Raw genomic sequence first — 23,626 nt, 5'->3', positions numbered from 1 at the left:
GTTTCTTGGCAAACTTGAGGGTAATATCCATATATACAGAGACCAGCTAAATGCGGCTCCTCCATTAAGCGTGTGAGACTTACTTGGCAGTGATGCAATCTGTCCCTGACTTGCCCCCAAGAATTACTGCATTGTCCTAATAACACAATACCTTGGGGGAAATCGGCACAAGGGGAGACATTAGCTGAAGGAAAAAAAACACCAATTGTGACTAAATGTTATTGTGGGGAAAAATAATTGAATTTGTATTTTGACTGCAATTGTACCATTGACTTTACATTGAAAACAGGTCTGAATGACCTATACTGGTGCCAACCACAGTGGCGCGAGTGAGCACAGTCTCTCAGTATGACCCAAAAAGGAGCATCATAAACAAAGCCCAGTTTGGGCCACATGACTGAACCCTAGCACTGACATTGACCTCTGCAGGACAAGCAAAGGCCTGTGCTATCGTGGTAGCACGGAAAATGCCAGCACGTCTCTCCTCCTCTGCCAGCGCAGCATCAAACTCAACCCCCGTGTTTTGTGTCCACGCTGCTGATAAAGCCTGTTTCATTTCCTCTGCCTCGCCTCCAGAGGCTTTCCTGCAACAGAAAGTCACTAAGCCTCCGGCAACCTGCTGTTAACAGTGACAGAAAGTCTCCTTAGAAATCCCACACCGGGGGTGCAGTTACTGCAACACAAATTTCCTTGACAGGTAAGTAAAGCATATTTGAAGTGTAGATTATTTGAAACAGTATTAGCTAAATGCAGGTTGAAGAAATGGGCCACTTTCTTCTTGCTCCTGTGTATATCCCTGCCTAACCATAACCATCTGATCCAATCTATAAACTCCTGACTAAAACCATAACCCTCTAATCCATTCTATAAACTCCTGACTAAAACCAAAACCATCTGATCCAATCTATAAAGTCCTTACAAAACCTCTGATCCAATCTATGAAAATACTGACTAAAACTATAACCCTCCGATCCAATCTATAAACTTGTGACTAAAACCATAATCATCAGATTCAATCTATATTCTTCTGAAAAAAACCATAACCCTTTGATCAAATCTATAAGGTCCTGATGAAAACCATAACCCTCTGATCTAATCTGTCAACTCCTGACTAAAACCATAACCCTCTGACTGATCTATAAACTCCTGACCAAAACCATAACCCAATGATCCAATCTATCTCAACAGATAATAACCATTATCCTATGATCCTAACCAAAACCTAGTGGGAGTGGCTGTAGCCATAATCCACAGCCACTCCCACTCACAAAAATACATATACACGTTCATTATATGGAGAATTTTCTCATTTTTAGTCTTGGCTATAGAAAGGGAGAGCCAAGTTTTCCAGGGCTAAAATCAACATAATTTTCTGCTCTAGTCCTGCTGCTGTGTGCTTTCAGATGTTACAAATGTACATGTTGTTTTGATAGCTTGCCATAAACATTTATTTACGGCCGACAAGTGGATTATAATGACTTGGTTCATTGTTCTCGGGGCAGTGCTGCTGTGTGGTGTAATTGATTCGGTAAAGTTATGATGGAGCATGTTGCATCCTCTTTAACGCGGAATAATAAAAACAGATTTTTCCTCTCACACCTTCTGGTTTCTCTCTTGCTCATGTTCCAAATCATTCTGTCATTTTACTCGGCAGACAACATCCAGCTATGCTATGCCTTACCTGGGGGTGTGTCAAGTGCTTACCTGTGACCACACTGGGAATCTTGGTCATGAAGCTCTTGACTGTCCGCATGGGCACTCCTTCCGTCTCATCCTGTATCCGGCAGATAATGTCCTCAATCTGGAGAGAGAAAGAGAGAGTGATTGAGGAGTGATTACATAACGCATTTACAATATGCGCTCTATTATTACAGTGATAGGTTGGATGAGGTCCACAATCAAAGATGTCAATCCAAGTGGCAGAAAGCAAGTTTGCTAAAGACTAGGGCTTGTAACTAGATTGTTGTGAATATGAATCTTAGCAATCAAAGATGTCAATCCAAGTGGCAAAAAAACAAGTTTGCTAAAGACTAGGGCTTGTAACTAGGTTGTTGTGAATATGAATCTTAGCTGGGACTCCGTTTTTGCTAAAACAGTGCTTAACTTTAGCTTACCTCAATGTTCATTTTGGGAGCTGAGCATTTATTATGTAAAATATGCCCAAATATGTAGTAATCATAATACGCTTTGTCCTTATGAGACCTGCAAAAGCCAATACTTGCAGTACACTGAAAGTTGCGGTCACGGAAACAAATAAAATAAAATAAATAAATAAATAAATAAAGCAACACTTATTTAAGAACACATTTTAAGATTAAAGGATAAAGGGAATTTCATGTCATGAATATAGTGAGATATTTGCATGCTTTGGTGAGACTGCATAATGTCCTCTTAAACAGGCAACTAATGACGCTGAAATTAAATGCACCATATCTTTTTAGGAGATACAGCTAATCAGGTTAGCTTCCATATCATGCTGTTGAAACAGTCCTTTCAGGAGACACGGTTAATCAGGTTAGTGTAGCTGTTCTGTATATCGCTAGACACCTCCAGACATTACTGAATTTCCCTGGAGCTGGGTGACTAAATAATGCAAGTCCAAAGACTTGCGTCGCATGACAAGTAAAAATTGCTTTGTTTTTTTCGCTGAGTTATTCATCCCCAGAAGAAAAATTTATATTTTGAGTAAGAACAGGGAGTGCAATAGGCAGGCCCATTTGAAAATTGGAGGCAGAGGGTATGTGTGTGTTTGTGGTGTGATATGTATATGTGTGGTGTGTGCTCATGCATGTCAGTGAAATATTTTCATGCGTGTGTGTGTGTGCATGTCTGTGAGGGGTGAGTGTTGAGTATAGGGGGAGCTGTAAGGTGTCCATGACTCTGAGTGTTTGGCGTGTGTAGTACAGATTTTTGTGGTCTGTGGTTCATTGCTCTTAAAGAATACTGTGCAATTACACCAGGCTGTACCACTTAAGAACCATCACAGCCCACCTCAATTACATTTTAATGTTTTAGACAACCAGCACTATAATTGCTGACAGATCAATTCACAGACACAAACAGGAAAAGGAGTCGGTAATTAACGCTAGATCTCCAAACATCCCCCATCCCCCCAAAAACAACCAACAAACAAAACAGTGTTGACCCAGTATTGAGAGCTTCAGACCCAATCGCATACATAGCTGCTGTCAGCACAAAAAGGGTTTGAGCAAAACTCGAACTACGAATTAAGAACTTAAAAATAAATAAAACTAAAAGAATATGTCCTTAATCCTGCCATGGATTGAAAAGATGGGGCTCAGCCTTGTTTGGGCATATCTGTAGGTACATTTCTGGGGACAGGAAATGATGCGGCAGTGATGAATATGCCCCAATGAGACTAGATCTCGCAGGGAGAAGGGGTTTTCTATGACTGAACTTTTGCTATGGCAGTAGTGCTACTCACCATTTCCTGAGTGCACGGCAACATGACCAGTCAGCTCCTGTTTGCTTTGTAACTGTTTGCATTGTGTGTTTTTTATTTAGATGTTCAGTGTGGCCAAATATGAGAAATGTCACATCTGGTAACATGAAGAGACATATTGATAAGCTAATTAAGACAGGATATATCAACAAAACAATTGCTAGCAGACATATCAACATATACTCTTATCCTGTTGAATGGTAAAAAATAAGCAGGTGTGGGCTTGGTTAGTACTTGGATGGGAGACCTCCTGGGAACTAAGTTGCTACAGGCCAGTGATAGGGCGGGGTGATCTTCCGTCTGGTCATATGAATCCCAATGCCCCAGTGCAGTGATTGGGACAATGTGTAGAAGATGAGATGGTAAACCAAGGTCCTCACTCATAGTGGTCGTTAAAGATCCCATGATCTTCGTCGCTGGAGTGGGTGGTTCTCCGGTGTCCTGGCTAAATTCCTAACCTGGCTCTTTCAACCTGCCTGTCACACTCTGTGTTTCTGTGTTTTCTGTTTTCCTGCCTTGTTGTTGTGTCTCTTGTCCCAGCTCTCTTTCCATAGTCTTGTCATTCATTCATTAATTCATCTCATCTGATTCTGGTTACATGTTTGATCCCTGCCTGTCTGACTATGATTAATAAACAGTCCATTACTGCCTATTTCCTGGTTGTGTTTGGTTTCTCGTTCCTGAACCCTGACACTGCCACCTAATCATCGGCTGATTTAATTGGGCAAAATAGGCTTTTTTAATGTACTGCATTACCTCGCTCATTGATGGTAGTTGAGGTGAGTTCCCCCTCAGCACTGTAAAGTGCTTTGAGTGTGAGATAAATGTTATAAAAACTACCTGTATAGATGCCTTTTTCCACCTGTCCTGAAGATAATCACCCCCACCTTGTGGGCACCGATATCTCTAAGTACCTGCCTCATTGGCTTTTACACCTCTGCAAGGTCGTTCCACAACACATGGTCAGATGCTGGTTCTTTTTTAGCAGTGACACCGTGGCAACCTGCTCTCATCTACCTCTTTAATGATGTGTGAGTCAGGAGAAGGCATGTGTAGGTGTGTAAAGGTCTGTGGTGACAGTCACAGTTCTTCCCACAGCCTTGTCAGACCCCGCCGAGTGTTTTGGTCACCGATGGCAACAGATAATCCTACTTAACGCTTAATTGCTGTCGTCGGTCTGGGAGGATAATGAGATGACTGAATGGTAAATGTTTTCACACACCACAATACATTTGAAAATCCATCGGCCAGAGGGTCATTAGAGTGCGTTTAAGAGTAAGTCGATGCTGGGATTTGAAATTGCTGTTGAAATCATTAGCCATGCAGGGGCCTGCCTGTCAGCAGATGAAGACATTCAGATGTGCATTTATTATGGGATGCATGTCAGTAATGCAGGGCAATCGGCGGAACTGTAGCATAATGCAACAGAAATGAAAGTAATGAACTTTCGGCATAAACATAAGTGCATCATTAGAGAAGATAATTAATCTTTCTTGCATTAAGATTGCATAAACATTCTTCTTTTTTGTTCAGGAGGCAAGAGCAGTTGTCTGGCAGTTGGAGGTTGCCTCGCATGGCATCCTCTTGCCATTGGTGTGTGAGTATGTATGTGTGAATGGGTGAAAGACCGGCATCAATTGTCAAGCGTTTTGGATAAAAAGTACGATAAAAACGCAGTCAACTTCATGGGCAGCTGAAGGGCAGACGATATATACTGAATAATTTATCCCTATTCAGAATAGAGGAAGTATTTTTACATAATATCTTCACATTATGAGACATGGACAACCCTGCCATTTTAACCCCTCCCTCAGTGAGTGACACCAAGAGAATCATGCATCCCTCTCAACCCCTCCCATAAACGACCACCGAGTCCCACTTCACAGCTTGAGGACCGTTTTGTATGTCGCTTTGGATAAAAGCGTCTGCTAAATACAATGTCATGTCATTTTCATGTAATGGATATAGTGCGTTACATGGAAGGAGTGGCTTGAATGGAGTGCTGCGTTTGGCACCAATGTTTATTAGTAAGTAAAATGAATGCAGCAGTATGATTAGTGTGTAAATCTGTGAGGGAGTGGGGTCGGAGGACCAGATGCAACCGTGAAGGGGGACTTTTGTGTACAGTGAGCGAGTGAGGTCAAAGGACCAGATGCGACCGTGAAGGGGATGTAAAAGTTACCCACAGACCGTGAGGTAACCACTAGTTAATGTAGTGAAACTAAAAAGGAAAATACTCAGAATAAGAGGGCAAGAATTCTAAACAGAAATAAAATGAGGGGCTTCCGACAAACGACCGAGATCACCAAAGCAAAACTCGCTCGTCAGTAATCCCAGGAGTGCACAAACGAAGCGAGATCCAAACAGGTAGACAAGGTGGCTGCCTAAATCAAGGCCAGCCAAACACAGCAGACGGCAAGAACCAACAGACAGGAGTAACAGAAATCCTAACCCATAATTCCTAAGGCCAAGTAAAGTGTCCTTTTGATAGAAAGGGAAGCAGTCCTCCTGCTAGAATCTACCTAGCTTGGTGAATGTGGCAGGTAAAGACCAAAGACATTCACGAAGCAAGCTCAGCCTCCAGCGGGGAATGAGCTGTCAAAACGAGGCAGGTAGGGGAAAGGTAAACAAAGGAGTCTGCCGAAATAGGGGGCAGCATGCCACAGAGTCCACGACACAGCACAGGACAACAGCAGAACAGACAGGGGTGAGATGTTCTAGTACAAAGCTGAGGGGCTTTTCCGGATAGCTTTCAGTAGAAATGAATGGAAACCTCGGATACCCGAATGCCCACCTTTGTGAATAAGATAAATGGTGACTAAGGGACTAAACAAGGCAAACTACAGCTCTACTGCTGGTGAGGGAGCTGTTAACACAAGCTCGACTAATAGTGACAGAGCTGATAGAACAAGCTCTACCAACAGGAACAGAGCTGTTAACCGTATACGCAGCTTTGTAAATAACAGAAAACTGTGATAAAAACCATAAACCAGCCTCTAGCTCTACTAGCAGTGAAAGAGCTGTTAAACAGAGGCAAGCACGGGTAAGGGTAGCTCCGTCACAGAGAAAGGAACCCAGCCACGGGCAGGCGAACAGAACTGTCACTCTTGCCCAAGCTGAAGGAGGTTCATGCTTCTCTTTTCTTGAATAAAGAGAATGCAAACACATTTGCACATTTGGGGTTTGATTTGATTTGATAATCTTTATTTTGAACTTACATATATTAAAACAAAATAAAACATAATGAAGGCCACAAACTATATTTAATGAAAAATAAAAAATAAAAAAAACAAAATAAATAAAAGTGCGATCATTTCTCATCCCCTGTGTCCAAAAAGGAGTAGGAAGAAGTAAAGACTTATTTACTCCTACCCCCTTATTTCATTAATCATAATTTCAATAATCAATTCCAAATGCGCTGTATGCTTACTATATATTATGATAGCTATATATAATTTATTTATACCTACATATACACACCTATTTGAATATTCTCATTTATTTATATATACATACATACATACATACATACATACATACATACATTCATACACATACACACATGCCAACATGCATTCATGCATGCATACATACATCACATATACATGCATATACTATACATACATATTTACATATATAACCCGCATTCACGTTGGTGTATGTTACAAGCGTGAAGACTCTCTGATCACTGTATTGTTCACAAAAACAAGACATAATACTAAATTAAAAACAATCCTCTTTCCTCCACACTATAACCATTGAGAATGATGTTTTTATACAACCTCTTAAATTGTACAATATTAGTGCTCTTTTGGAGTTCCAAATCCAAACCATTCCATAGGTTGACCCCACCGATTGTAATCCACTGACTTCTCATAGTGGTATGTATAGGAAGTTGCTTTAACTTAAAATCCCCTCTTAAATTATAACCCCCCTCTCTCTCAAAAAACATCTTCTGTATATTCCCCGGAAGTAAATTATTTCTTGCTTTAAATATGATTTGAGCTGTTTTGAACCTGACCAAATCCATGAACTTCAATGTATTTAGCTCTACAAAAAGAGAGTTTGTGTGATCCTGGAAACCAACATTGTTCACAATCCTTATTGCTCTCTTTTGCAGTATGACCAGTGGTTGTAAGATACTTTTATATGTGTTACCCCAAATCTCCACACAATAACTTAGATATGGCAATATCATTGAACAATAGAGTATATACAAAGCCCTTTGATTTAGAATTTGTCTTGTTTTCCCCAGTAAAGCAACATTTCTTGCCAGTTTAGCTCTTATATATGAAATATGGTGTTTCCAGCTGATTTTGTGGTCTAGAATCACACCTAGAAATTTAATTTGATATACTCTTTCTATTTTTATATTATCTATCATTACTGTTGCCTCTGTTTCAATTTTACGATGACCAAAAAACATTATCTTTGTTTTATTCAAATTTAATGACAGTTTGTTCCTGTCAAACCACCGTTTTAGTTTATTCATTTCTGAAGTGATCACCTTCAAAAGCTGCTGCAAATTGTCCCCAGAACAGAAAATATTTGTATCGTCAGCAAATAAAACAAATTTAAGAATGTCTGAAACTTTGCAGATGTCATTTATATAAATAATAAACAGTTTGGGTCCTAAAATGGAACCCTGAGGAACCCCACACTTGATGTCCATAAGTGTTGACTTACACTCACCCAACTTTACAAATTGCTGCCTGCCCAACAAATAGCTTCTTATCCAGTTCAGCGCTACCCCTCTAATACCATACCTTTCCAATTTATCTAATAATATATCATGATTTATAGTATCAAAGGCCTTTTTTAAGTCAATAAATATTCCTATAGCATATTTTTTGGTATCTATACAATTAGTGATCTCTTCCAATAATTCAATTAGTGCTAAAGATGTACTTCTATTTTGTCTGAAACCATATTGGCTCTCAGTCAACAGCTCGTGTTTATCAATAAATGCATCTAGCCTTACACTGAATACCTTTTCTAAAATTTTTGAAAACTGTGAAAGCAATGATACAGGCCTGTAATTTGTAAAGCTGTGTTTATCACCAGTTTTATATAACGGTATGACTTTAGCTACTTTCATTTCACTTGGGAATTTGCCAGCTTGGAAGGACAAGTTGCAGATGTGTGTTAATGGTTTTGATATTCCGTCAATGACTTTCTTGACTATTGTCATATCCATGTCATTACAGTCAGTTGACCTTTTGTTCTTGAAATTGCTTACAATGTCCACTACTTCTTTTTCTTCTACTGCTTTAAGAAACATTGAACTTGGATTTTTATCATAGTTATAGCCATCAAAACCTTCACTTGACTCTAAATTGATTTGGTTTGATAATTCCGGTCCCACATTGACAAAGAATTTATTAAAACCATTAACAACATCCTCCATATTTTTTAAAGTCTTATCATTTTCGACAAAGTGTGATCCTCCAGCTGAGGTATACCTCTCTTTGTAAATGACAGAAAGAAAATTACAAAAATAAATGCACAAAGCAGACTCTGCATCCAGCTCTACTGACAGTACCGGAGCTGCTCATGCGAGGCGAGGGCAAAATGTACCACAGGCGTCAGCCGAAATGGAGAGTATTCCACGGAGTCCGGAACCCAGCACAGGGCGAGTAAACAAACGGAGAGTAGAAAGTCTCAGAGCCCTAGCTCTAGCCTAAGCTAAAGGAGGTTTCAGTGTGTCTTTTAATTTGAAAAGAAAGGCAGTCCTCCGGCTACCGTATACCTGGCTTTGTGCATGACAGACCGTGACTAACAGGACGTGACATAAAGGCCCCGAGTCTAGAGCAGACTGGCCTTAAATAGACCAGATGCAGTTGTTCGCCATTACAAAACTACTGATTTCACGAGGGAGCATGACGTAACAGGCACGCCCTCCCATGTTCCCTAAACGTAATACCTGGAAAATAACTGAGCTGGCTAAAACCATGACAAATTCTGAAAAAAACAATACATTAGAGAGCTCATCGCTATTTTACAATTTCATTGAGCAGCTAAATTTAAATGCAAAAAGGCAAGCTGTTATGTTTTCTGCGGACCATGAGAAGTTATTGCTAAAATCAGCCTTCGATGTAGTAATTGTTGTTGAAAATATAACTAATGGAACCCCCCCACAAATGCAATGGGGGTAACCTTCTCCCCACCAAAACAATTCAGCCCCCTTCATCTCTCCATTACTGCGCTGAAGCATGGCAACCTCACATCCACCCCATAACCCCACCACCTCCACCAGTGAGCTGCTGAAAGCTAGCAGTTCAGATGAACGGCGGCATTAAAGACAGCAGAACAAGACCAGAAAGAGATATCAACAAAGCAGCGGCCGGTAACTTCATACATACAGGATGACCAGTGGGCAGCAGCCTATACTGATGCGCTAATGGTAGGACATGCTGTCTGGTACTAAAGCAATAATGCACATAAAGAGTGCCAAGAAAATCCCTAGAGGCCACACTGCAATCGATGGTGCTGATTTACCGTACCTTGTAGGAGAGCCACAGAGGCAAGCATTTGATGCAGTACGCTTTAACCAAAACCCATACTTCCCCAGATAGATTGGCAGTACATATATCTCCTTAGCTAATACTGGTTGTGCAGACACTGCAGTAGAGCCGAAATGTTCACAAGCTACACAACCCTGCAATTGAAGTTCCCGCAGCCTGCTAGGCCAGGCTAGCACGGCTCCACTTCACACATTCTGAAACGAGAGGTCGCCTCACACTTATGTTTTCAAATAGGTTTTCAGAATCTAAATGAATTCAGCTATTGAGTTACGATTTGCACTTGAATGAGAGGAAAAAAGCATCTCCAAAAGAGGAGAAGGTGATGAGTGCAAAGTTTTTCCCGAGACTGCGGCAACTAATGCGTCTACAGTGGAGAGCCTCTTTATCCATATGCGTCTCCGGCATTGGAAACCGGTTGTCTGTTAAATACGCATTATGTTGTTTCTAATGACTTAAGCACAACAAATTACATGTAACAATATCCTAGCAATTAGCATCGCTAGGAGCCACTCAAATAAATGGAAGGATTGAATTAAAGGGCGCAGTGTGCTGTGCTTTTGCATTGCCCTGCTACCTTCCCGGCCTGATGTCTGAAACAGTCCTCAAGCATGTGATGGCCTTCCCTTTACAGTGGCAGCGAAATGGTGTGGATGAAAGTGGGATATCTTGAACAATGCCCAATGTGCCTAAAGCTTGTATAATATGCGCATGCCTCGGCAGAAGCAATATACAGATGTTTGAAAAATAACTTTGGCAGTTATGACTCATGCAATACAAAAGCGTATTATCATGCAAGAATGTGTTATGTATATGTATTCATATTCATTTTCACAAGTTTCTCAGTCCGTTGGCAAAATAAAAGTCAGTTTAATATTAAGATGTTTTAATAGTGCACGTCTGCTTTGCATAATATACGTATAGGTGGTACAAAGTGAAAAATAAAAAATACTAGTTAATTCAGTGAAGGTTTTACAAGGGCCCTTGCTTTCACATTTCTATTCATTTATTTGTATTTTGCACTTTGAATCTTGATCTCTTGAGCAATTCAGATATTTTTGTGAGCATCATATTGCCTGAGAATCTATTCATTCCAGAGGAACCGACAGCAGGTATAGAAATTATAATAAGCAATGACTAATTGAGTAATTATAATCTGTTTCACTGCTTCAAGACATACTTTAATATAATTATTTATTCTAAATTGGGAAAGAAATCCAACTCATTGGTGGACAGGGCATGAAAACTGCATGTACATTGCATTAGCCAATCATAGGCAGATGACAATAAAATGCCATCCAATATGGAAGAGAGGGGGTAAGGACACAGCCACGTTAAACCAATGAGCAACATGGGCTGCAGCCCAGGGCCTGCCCTGCCAAAGTTGTCTCCCCTTCCCTCATCAATCATAAGTTTACGTCTTATGTTAATTAAAATGCAACAAATACTTGTTCATCTAGGTGCATCTAAAAAAAATTCTAATATCGTGGAAAAGTTCATTATTTCCATAATTTAATTAATTCAAAAAATGAAACTTTCATATATTCTAGATTCATTACACATGAAGTGAAATATTTCAAGCCTTTTTTTGTTTTAATCTTGATGATTACAGTTTACAGCTCATAAAATTCAAAAATGCAGTATCTCAAATTATTAGAGTATTACATAAGACCATTCAAAAAAATTATTTACAATACAGAAATATCGACCTTCTGAAAAGTATGTTAATTTATGTACTCAATACTTGGTCGGGGCTCCTTTTGCACAAATGACTGCATCAATACGGCGTGGCATGGAGGCAATCAGCCTGTGGCACTGCTGAGGTGTTATGGGAGCCCAGGTTGCTTTGATAGCGGCCTTCAGCTCATCTGTATTGTTGGGTCTGGTGTCTCTCATCTTCCTCTTGACAATACCCCATAGATTCTCTATGGGGTTCAGGTCAGGCGAGTTGGCTGGCCAGTCAAGCACAGTAATACCACGGTCAGTAAACTACCTACTAGGCCTACTAACTGCATCTAAAGCAAAATGCTTTTGATCAGCCTTTTATGCAAGCTGTAGTTTTCAGTTATTTGCAGATCACATTGTAAGATAGAATACATTCAAAGCATATTTAAACTATTTGAGAAAGGTCACCTAGCAAGAGGAAAAACCAAAACAAAAATCCAAAATTAACATTTTACCTTAAAAGGAAGAGTCACCAAGTGCATCAAGTAAAGGTGGTGAACCTAAAATGCTAACATTACGTTAGGTAATAGCTGATTCTGATAGCTGATTCTGTCTGTATCCTCTCTAGAGTAAGTGCATGCTCTTTCACAGTTGAGGGGCAGGGAGTGAAGGCAGTTGCCAGGAGGGTTCATGTTCATACGCATGCACATACAACCACTAGGGCCACTACCTTCACTACCTGCCCCAACAACTGTGAAAGATCCTTGGCTTTCCTGCCATCTGGAGAGATTATAATTCTTCATCCCTACCGCACAGGTATAATTATGCCTGTTACATTTAGATAAAATGGGTGTTAATCAATAAGTTAATTAAAATATGTAAAGTACTGGTGAACAGAAATAATAAATTATACAGCACAGTATTAGCCTCTATCTCCATTTTAGCAGTGCTAAATTGAAATCACATTTCACATGTGAGCGAAGGACACCATTGAGGGCTTTTTCCAGTGATAGACCGAAATACTCATCTCCCTTTGGATTCGCTCTGAGTCAGAAACAGTAATGGACACTGTGCCACTGACTGACTCAGTGCATAGTCATGCAGACAGCCAGGCACTTGACAGCAGCGAGATGTATGAGTTATTTATGACGTTAAGTCGCAGTGTAAACATACAACCTGGCTGGGGAGAGGCAATCACTTGCCTATCACTAGCTGTTATCTGGCCTTTTTTCAGTTGGTGACAAGAGATTCAAAATTGTAAGCGATGAGCTCAGACACTGGGGTTCCCTGTTTATCACTCTAGTTTGCTCTGCACCCCCTCCAGCTTTCTTAACCCCTTAAGTATCACCCATTTTCTTAACACAAGTTGACATACCCAAAAAAACTATTCTTGAACCCTTTTGACTACAAGGGCATCATTCTGGTGTCTTCTGAAAGGTAACCCTTTGGGGTTTGAAAGAGAAATGGTATCAAGGATTGTTAGAATATGCCTTTTATAGTCTGAGTCTGTGACTAGGTCAGGTTTGTAAATGATGAGAGTGGTGTGGGGGAGCCTGCTGTTTTATTGCCCTGCTTTGGAAATTAGAGGTTGGCAAGCATCTAAAGTGCTGTTCTCGCTAGCGGAGAGTCTTTTTAACAATCTGGCATCGCCATCTTGCGGTTGTATTAATAGTATGTTTTCATTATCTTAGAAATATGAAGACAATAATAATCTGAGACGTTGTCGACTCAACCACAAGGGGCAGCGTGGATTACAGATTAAGTACAGTTGGGAGAAATTTCCCTTTATAGGACACACATGCCCACTTTCTTTGAACTCCAAATTCATGCAGTTTGTTTCAAAATGCTCACTTCGAAATGTAAAAGCTGTGACAGAGGAAAAATAAGCCACCTTCCACAAGATGAAAACTGCTGCAGACATTAGAGAGAGGAGCAATTGGTATTACTGCAGTACCTGCACTGACCAAATGACACAGCAATGGTATTATGAGGTGACTCACAGCTCAACATGCTTTCTCAGGGGCAAAAAATGTCTACTGAAATGCAGGTTCCTGTTCATATATCTTCTACCAGTCTTCTGATCTCTTCATCAGACTTTCCATCGAAATGGGACTGGCTTCAGCTATATGTCACTCATACATATTAAACTTGATATATGTAATCCTCATACATGTATCAGGTCCATAGAACAAGTGACCCAGATGCAAGACCGAGGCGTAGAGTTTAAAATAAATATCTTTCTTATAAGGATACAGGTCAGACAGGTGAGGGTCAATAGCCAGCAAACAGATTCAGCAGGGAAAAGGCAGTTTGTAGTACAAAGTCCAGGCAATGAGTCAGAACTCCAGCAAACAGGTATATCAGGGATAATCCAAAACGTAATCATGGTCACAGGCAAAGGGTCAATAACAAGTGGGCTAAACAGACAAAAACGGAACCCAGAAACAAAAATCGATATACAAAAACGGGTCAATACACTGCGGGTCAAAATCAAACAGACGGGGGAATCTAAACGCAGAAGACGGGGACAAAACAGGTCGTAGGAGAAGTCAATCAGGTAACGCTGGAGAGTATGGATTTGACACATAACAATCTGGCAACGACACAAACAAACTTTTTTAACTTAGACAGGTAACAATGGGAATGGCAATCAGGTGTGGGAAACAATCAGGAAGTGAAACACAGGGGAAATTAATGGATGAAGTGAACAAACTGCAGGGTGGCTACGGTGTGCACAGAGGTAACAAAAACATGGAAACACTAACAACTTAGACAGAATACAATACAGTGAAAACAAGAAACATAACATCATGAAGATGAACAATACTAATATTAACCTAATAATAATAATGGGTAATGCAGCTACTACCCTAAGATGGGTAGCTCCAGTTCCGGCTGATTTGTTGTCTACACCAAGCTGGCCCACCAACTGGACATGGATGTTATATCTACCATCCTGTTGCCAGCTTGACCATCTTCAAACCAGCTTAAAACTGGAAACAAGCAGGAATTTCCACCAGGGTTAGTTACCAAGTAAGCTAAAGCCACTGAGTTGGAATGATCAGCATGCTATAAAATAAACTAACTATTTCAAGGGTGAGCCATCTAGATGAAAGTGTGTCAAGAAACATACCTGTATAACATACTTTGAATACCTGAGGGTATCATATTACATCTCCCTAGTGCTTAAACAAAATCCTTGCATGATATGTGCGTTAGAGAATATATTATCTCTAATCGATGGATCCACTTTCTTTTATTTCTTAACAGATGTTTCATGAGTCTATGGTGAGCAGGGTATCAGTCTTATACATAATAAAAGCAACTGAGCTCTGAAATGAAAACCTAGAAATCCTTTTAGTGTGTGTTAGATATAGGGCCAAACCTTACTTCCTCAGGTCATTAAGGAGCATTGCCTGTTCTTCATTCAGGCTTTTAATATTTATTTTTGTCTGCTTTCTCAGTCATGCAGCATCTCGGAATGTGCATACTTCATGCTTGCGTTTCTGAAAGAACCACTTTTTTATTCTTTGTTGACATCTCCGTCTCTTTGAAAAGAGGAGATTGTAGTGCAGGAGAGTGTCATGATCTCTTTCATCACGATGGCTTTTGTGGCTATTGTTATGCCATGCAAGGCATTTGTGGAGGAAACAGGGCAAGGATATACATGCCGTCTGTGTGAAGTGTGAAAGGCTGGAGCTGGTTTGGATGCAATGCTTGTAGAAAGGAGGAGGAGGTAGAGAGGAAGGAATGAGCAGGCTGGACCATGTAGGCAATACGTTTCCATGGCAATGCCGGTAGAAAGCAAAATTAGGCTGTCAAAAAAATAAAAAAGTATGCCGAAGCCTCCTACTGCGGGCAGGGAGCCAGGAAGCCAAGAAAGCCGTAACACTCTGGCTGGGTGCTGCACAGCCACTGCTCATGGGTCAGTCCAGGGCCAGGGAGGTCTTTACGGCCTGCTATGAGGGGGGATAAAGCAGGGAATACACCAAGCTGATAGACGCCCGATAGTCGGCCGACTAGGGCGACACTGAGCGGGAGTTATCTGTCCCAGCTCTCCAATGGAGAGTTCACAATGCCTTGACGGTCGCCTCCTCATTCCACATCTATTTACTTGCATTCTTATTGGCTAAAGGGCTGTTGACATGGTTCATACAGCAGCACAACACAAAAGCTCTGGTCAAGACTCGCTCATCCTCATTTATCCACCTGGACACATGCATTCAGGTTCTAATAGCGTGGGTTACTAACAACCAATTCACGTTTTGAAAATGGTACCCTGAAGTGAAATCTAGAAGTCTTACTAGGCAACTGTGGCTACTGTGCTCACTATGCGGGAAGGAAGCACACCTGGACAGCATTACAAATCAGTCCACAGTTCACAGAAGGCATCTGAGACCAGGGAACCATCACGTCACTAGAGAGAGCTGTGTGTGTGAAGCCAGAGGAAACACCCAGCTGAAAAGCAAAGCTGAAAAGCAACTTTATTATTTATACCCAGAACCTGTGAAAGGGACAGGAGATATCCCGGGAGGTGTCAGCTGTTGTCAAAATTATATATAGTAGTATATTTTGACTGTAAAAGTTCACAAATGCAAACTGGCGGCCTAACTAATAGTCTTGTTGTGGTAAATAACTGTAGCATGCATACCGAGATCCACTTATAAGTGGCAGGACACAATAAGAAGTCATGGTATGCAGATAGCCTACTGTTTGTTTTTTTGCCTACCAGTGAGTACCAGCCCAATTGAAGCAATGAGCAGGCTAGCAGCCTTTCTTCCAGTTCCACACCATGCCCCTTCTCCCACGTCAAAACTCTACTGCATGCTCATTTGCTTGAAGGACCGACCAATGAGCTTCCCCTAAGCTCCCGATTCATTTTTGAATCAGGTCCTGTCAGGGTCCCAACACCTTCTACAAGGGCCGATTAAAGCCAACAACATGCATTCACCAGGCAGACTGCACCCTGAGGCTCGGCTGTTGACAGCGTCAGCCAAAGGCCAGCGTCAGCCAAAGGCCAGCGTCAGCCAATGGCCAGCGTCAGCCAATGGCCATCGTTAGCCGATGGACAGCGTCAGACGATGGCCAGCTTGGTGTGCTTTACAGAGCAGGCCCGCAGTCTCACATAGGGACGGCACCAGGGATTTTGGGCTCCAGCACCCCAGAAAATCCTACATTCAAATATGAAAAAATATATTGTAATACATCACAGACATGGCCAGCGGAACTAGCATTATAGGTTCACTTCAGCACAGCCCTGATTTCAACCTACATTCAGCTCTGACTCGAAATAAAAAAGATTGTGTGAAAAAGCTTGAATTGCAGTAAGAAGAGATCACATTATTTGTATTTTGCATTGCTGACGGCAATTAAAAAAAAAAAACTTATTTAATTAATTTTTATGTTTTCCTCCAGATGAGTCACTTTGCTATTTAAATGCTTGTTGGTGCCATCGCAATTTCAGAATTTTTGGCTCATGACCTCTCCAAAAGGTCAACATATCCACTTAGCATAACAATGAGGCAGAGAGAAGGTACCTCAAAGTAATGCATGCAGCTAAATGACCTTAGGTTGCAGACTAAAGTTGACTAATAGCTCTAAAAGAGGTAAGATTTCCACTTTACTGTGTGAGTTGCCCTAAACACATAAAGTTGTACCACAAAGCTATAACCTCAAACCAAAACTCAATCATAACCCTGACCCTTAATTGAATCACTAAAGCAGAGAGAATACTGTGTGGTTGGGTGATAATTGTACAGTAATTACATTGTTTTAAATATGTGCTTTCTGCACATGTCTTCCAAAAATTAAACCCTCTTAAATCAGGTTTGGCTTTGATTACTCTCTTGTCTTAAGTTTGAACTTTTTTTGAAAATAAGAAAGTAATATTGCGCTTTGGACGTAACATGCTGAATAAATACAGCAATCAGAAATGAAAGGGAGCCAGTGGGTGTTTTGTGTAGGCTCTGGCCTAGCAGCTTGCCAACAATCGCAATGTGGGCTTGGATCCAATGTCTATTTCTGCACCAATGGGAGCACAGCACAGAGGAAAATCCCCCACCTTCAGAGATGAGAAGAAAAAAAGGCAAGGCAGCGTTACCTTGAAGCTTCTGAAACCGGGCGCATAGGTTGAACCTAGTCATATGGCCGTTTCATTGGTTTAAACTCATCACATTGAACACTGATATGTGGAAGTTACTTAAAGAGACCTGGATAACATTTTTAAGCCTTTAGATACCACTCTAGTTGTTGCTGATTACTGACAAAGAAACATCTATTTTCGTCAATATTTAGAAGAAAATTATTATAATTAATTAATTAATATTAAATATATTTGACATAAAAAAAATTTAGACTGCATCATCATTATTTTATTATCCATATTAATAAGTATGCATTGTTTAGTTCCACAGTGACACATTTTGTGGGAGAAAATACTACAGTACAGATACTGTGTTTTCAACGGTATCTAATCAAATACAAAAACATATTTGACTCAAAATAAAATTACTTACAGGTCATAATGCAAGCAGAGAACCGTGGAGTGTTCAAGACCACATTTCAAATGGGATGCTGTCTAGACAGCAAACAATAAATGTCAAAACGATGAGTTAGGTTGAATGGCCTAACCTCATGATCAAACATTATTATCTTCCTCAGCTCCAAATCAGTTGAACAATGTTCACTGTGCCCTTTTGACCAATAGGAGCATTTCTTCACTGCATCTAGTATCGGTTAATATTTAAGACTGAATCTGAGGAGAGTTTGACCCAAAATGATTTTGATTGTGCTCTCGCATCACCACCCTCAAAGCTTTGAATACACTTTGAACATATCAGGTCAGGGTTGGCGGTATTGGCCCTTTTCTGTTGAACTCTTTACAAGTGCAGAGGGAGATGACACAGTGCAGGCCTGTCAAAGTGTGTCTAAGAGCATCCGGACACCTTAATTACGAGTAGTAGTAGAGTAACGGTACATGCAGGCTCCCGACAACTCAACAGTCACACTTTATTACAGCAGAAGGGTTACTGTATGTGTTTACCACCAGCTCATTCCTGCACATTAATTTGTTACGGATTTATCTCACCCTCTACCGATAGACAACCAGGCATGGTAATACCTGCTTTATAGTCATTTAAGAAGTAAAGTGTTAGCTACTGCATCAACTGCAACAGCTGGTGAAGTCAGATTTCTGGTTGCCAATCAACTAGAAGAGCAGATGAAAGAATGTAAAGATGGGGCTTGTGTTTTATTAAGATGTCTCCCATCTCTACTGCACTTTTGTTGCTGTAGTCTAGCAGACTATTTACAAGAGGCCCATTAGACCTGTGTTGAGGAATAATCCAGTTCAGAATAATTCAGGCCTACGCAGACTTCAATCTTGGTAAAACTTTATTGCATGATCATGGAGAGTACAGCACATTTGTACTTCTTCGAAACCATCAGAGAACTAAATGTTTTGAGAACTTACATCTTTATACCTAGACACCCAAGACTTCTACTATATATCATTCTACTGGGGAAGGGAGTTTATGGGATTACACTCTTCCAAACCAAAAAGGGGTCCACGAGAGCAATTAACCAAATTATTGGTTAACTAAACCATTATTGTTTAACCAAGGAGATCGGAGCCCCCCCAGTTCACATGATTTCCCAAATTCCTCAACAATCTGACTACTGCACAACTAAACTGCTTCTCACAATAATCCTCAAAAGGGCAGCTCTCAAAATTGAAAAGAACAATTCCATTGTTTTGACACTGCTTAAGGATGGGTGAGGTTATTCATGTTTATGTCTAGTACTGCTGAGGGAGCCATTACGTGAAACACTTCAATGTTGAAGAACAGAACCACCATCCAAAACCACAATAATAAAGCATTAGCCTGGTCTTTGCGTCGCAGAAACCTTTACTTAAGGTGTCTATTTGTAGAGAACCAAATCTGCTGATGGAACAGAGCTCCATTGATCTTGTTAGTCTTTGGTTAACCCCTTAAGTATCGCCCCTTTTCTTGACACAACACATCCCCGTCACTTCAGTCCTCTGCCTCAATAGCCTCATTGCCACCCCTTTTCAAACAATTATACCATTTTGTCTCAACAATGTAAGTTGTTAGTACCAATTAAGCAAAGATGATGATTGACACCAATGTTTACAAGAGACACTCGCATGCTAAATTCAGTTTACTTTCAAGTTACTACTGTGGACATGCTGCAGTATGTTGTACAGGGGCATAATAGGTTTTGTTGCAAGCAGTGGGAAATGCCGACATAAAAAATTATAGCAGTTATATAACATTTTCTAGCACCAAATAGTTGAAATAAACAAATACTGTAAATGATTCAACTCAATAACTCATCTTGGTCTTCAATCAAGTAGAATCAACTTTCTTATTGCTGGGCTAAATCAAAAACCTGTAGCCACACGTCCGTTTTTGGATATATGTTTTGACACCACTGCTTTATACGTATGCATATTTCTTTTTACCTGCTTACTATTGCATACATAAGTACACTAGATGAGAAAGTCAATATGTATTGGCAAAAAGTTTCTCTAAATGTAGTATGATAACACTACATGGTCATGCTTTTCAAAGCAACTTCCATCCATGTTCACTTTCCTTCCCGACAATACCCATATTGTTTGTATAAATGTCTCAATTTGAAATGCAATCATACAATTAGCCACTTGACTGTGCCTATGGGGGCCCCTGGAGGATAACCAATGAAATAGATTAAAACCCTGCATGTCACATGGTACAAACCAGTGGTCCTACAAATGTGGTTGCTGCAGAGATGAGAGGGTAAGGTACATTAATGATATGAGTAGTCCTTCTATGGACTACCTCTAATTGACAATGTTTTTGCTTTTTAAATCAATGAAGCTTTACTATTTTACATTTGTGGATGATCCTCTCATTGTTCCCTGTTAGGCAATTATTAGTATTACATAATTAATACTCTTTTTAAAGATCTGGAGACTGCATGCAGACTGCATGAGAGATGTTTTTAAAAGGCTACTCAACCCTGTTCCTGAATATCTATCATCTCATAGGAGATCAACCCTAACAAATCACAGCTTATTGAACATCTAGAGATGTTGTTGAGCTGCTAATTAGTAGAATAGGTGGTTTAGGGTTGAAAGGAAAACCTAGAGATCTCCAGGAAGAGGGTCGGGCAGCCCTGATTTACTGCAATGCAGTGTACTTGATTATCACAGAAAACTATAAATGTGAAGAGGAGCATTATGCAGGAGAAACAGCTTGTTGGAAGTCATTTGCACAATCACTTTACAGCAGCAAACAAAGGCTAAAATGGGACTGTGGAATATTTTAATACTAACAAGAGGCACAGTACAGGCCATTGTTGGAACAGGACTCTGCATGATTAAGGGCTAGTTAAGGGGTTGGAGGCAAAGGGATTCTAAAGATTATTTAGATAAGCTGTTGCAACATGGTGAAACTGCGCTGAATTTCAGAACCGTGGGTTGTGGTTTACATTCCTAATTTGGATGGCTCATACTTTTGCATCCTTGGTCAAAATACCAGTGTCTGGATAAACGATTCAGTTGTATGAATTTGACAAGCTGACTCTATCTCTGTGAAAGAAAGGTTATATATGAGTTATATAATGATAAACAATGTGATCAAAGTAATTTTGGACTTGGAATGATTATTGGTGCCAGACGGGGTGGTTTGAATATCTCAGAAACTGCTGATCTCCTGGGATGGATTTCCCCTCTTTTCTACAAGAAACACCAGTCAATCACATGTTCCAATACTTTTACTCACCTACAAATTGGGTGGTTCAAATGTACTTATTATTATCACCTGGGGTTCTTATAAAAAAACATATAATGACATTCTGCTATGATCAATGCATAATTTTTGGTTGATCGTTGACACAAATGTCTAAAATGGGTCTTGCGCATTTAGGGGCAGTCATGAATGCTTAGCTTTTTGTGAATAAATAAGCATGGGAAAGATAGACATATAAAAAAATGTTTTATTTGTAATGTGTTGGAAAATATGGGGACTTTTAAAAGTAAAGTAAAGTAAAAGTAAAACTTTTGCTATGGGTGTCACATGTCTGTTTTTCATGGACCTTACTGTGAGTCATTATAACTCAATTAAGATTTTATTCTTAATTAGAAGTCACATGAGCCTTTGATAAGGGTGTCAGATATTTCCTCCAGGGGAAGATTTATCATTTTATTTTACCAGACAAACTGTAACTGAGCATTAAAATGTTTCCCCGCATGATTAATCTTTTATTCTTTCACTCCACAGGAGCCTAAAGCCAGTGATAAATCATGTCTGAGGGAACCACAGCTGTTACTGATGCTGTTGCACTGCTGCATTATTGAAGCATCTGTCTGAGGAAGGGTATCCATTCTACAAGCTACTATATCCTGCCTCCATATTTCACTGTTCCTCTAAACTGACCAACAGTCTGTGTCTGACAGATAGCCACAGAGATGTATGTGTTGTGTATGTGTGTATGTGTGCATGCATTTGCTTGCGGAGGTATACTTTTGCAAGTATGGGTAGTCAATGTGATTTCAACATAAAATAAGCATACACCGCAGATGCAGAGATTTATTTTTAAAATCAAACGAAACATGCACCCTCAATTTCTAAGATCAATTCATTAGAGAGGATCAGCTCTTTACAGACATTTATAAATTCATAATGAACACCTACGATTTTATTCTAACTTCTAACACTTTTTATTGTTCATTAAAATTGATATAGCACATTGTGTGATAGAAGTCATATTCATAGCAAAATGAGTGTGGCTGTAGAAATAATAGACAGGTCTGTATAAGTAGAGAAGCCAGCTGAGTGGGAGAGGACTGGATTCTGAGAATGGTGTCATACAGTATACCTGCAATGTTATGAGTAATGGAAATTGAGCAAATTGCTTTCTGGAAGAGCGCATGAATAATCAGTGCAGTTAGAGCACGATTTTGTCAAGCACATAATTAAAAGGACCTACCCGCGGATTGATTTTGCTCTGAAAGGTTAGGAATCTGATGAGGATTTACTTCAGCCTTGAAATGAGCAATAAGTTGAGGTGAAGTATGACCTGGTGAATACTCAAGAGTTTCTGTCTGCACAGAGCATTGATTTTTACTTCTGAAGTCAACTACTGTCAAAGAAGCAGGGAATCCTGGTACATGGATTAAAGTTAGGGCCAGGATGTGGTATTTCACACGTGTTATTAATATAGGACAGAAGCTCTTTTTAAGTTCAGTTATATATTAAATTGAGTACATTCCTACTGAATTGCATGTAAATATCTTGGCTTTGTCCAGGCCAAATCGGGTGACATGCCTTACACCTGCTTTGGTCTGCATTGAACCTGCACACTCTTGGTTTTTTTCAGCACTTCTGAGGCAATGTCAGGGGGATTTTTCATGCCTGTCACTACCTGTACATCTCTGTGGGTTCACTGTCACCACAAACAAAATAAATTCAGTATCTGCCAAAACAGGCACTGATATTTTGGTGGAAGGATCGGCTATGAAGATAAACTCACATTTACATAGAAGATGTCCTTGTGTAGTAATGTCACTCACAGATGATTCATTATTGTGTTTATAATGGGGAACTATCCCATAGGATCTGACCAGAATTAATCATTCATCCTGACCTTGAATAAGTTTTAAGTTTTTCCTAAACAATTGCAGGTTTTCTGTCTAATGCCATAATCTAATCTGCAGAAATCAGAAAGTTTCCACACTAGCGATCTGCTGTAAATGAATACATACTTCAGTTATCTGTGCTCTCTCAGTGGTCACATTTATAATTAAGTCACATTATATTAGACATTTTTTACTGTTTTGTTGAAGACCTGTATTTAATTTTTCTTTTTTTTTTACTTTCAATTGCATTGTTTATTTCGTCAGTGTATAACTATATCTACATATAAAGAATGTCTTGGGTGATAAATAACCGCAGGGATTAAGCCAGTGATG

At 40.0% G+C, this 23,626-nt stretch overlaps 1 protein-coding gene across 2 annotated transcripts in view; it reads right to left on the bottom strand.

Moving 5' to 3' along the window:
• LOC133129660 (regulator of G-protein signaling 6-like) overlaps positions 1-23,626 on the bottom strand; it is a 63,782-nt gene that overhangs the window by 13,883 nt on the left and 26,273 nt on the right. For both annotated transcript variants that reach the window (XR_009708836.1, XM_061243893.1), the window contains exon 3: positions 1,705-1,801. Coding sequence is in view for 1 of the 2 variants with exons in the window: in XM_061243893.1 (XP_061099877.1) it covers positions 1,705-1,801 (97 nt within the window). In the remaining variant the exon portion in view is untranslated. The remainder of the gene's footprint in view (positions 1-1,704; positions 1,802-23,626) is intronic.

The sequence above is a fragment of the Conger conger genome, chromosome 5 (genome assembly GCF_963514075.1).
Source record: "Conger conger chromosome 5, fConCon1.1, whole genome shotgun sequence".
Classification (NCBI taxonomy): domain Eukaryota; kingdom Metazoa; phylum Chordata; class Actinopteri; order Anguilliformes; family Congridae; genus Conger; species Conger conger.
Note: the sequence above shows the minus strand (reverse complement) of the source record. Positions and strands in the feature narration are given on the sequence as shown.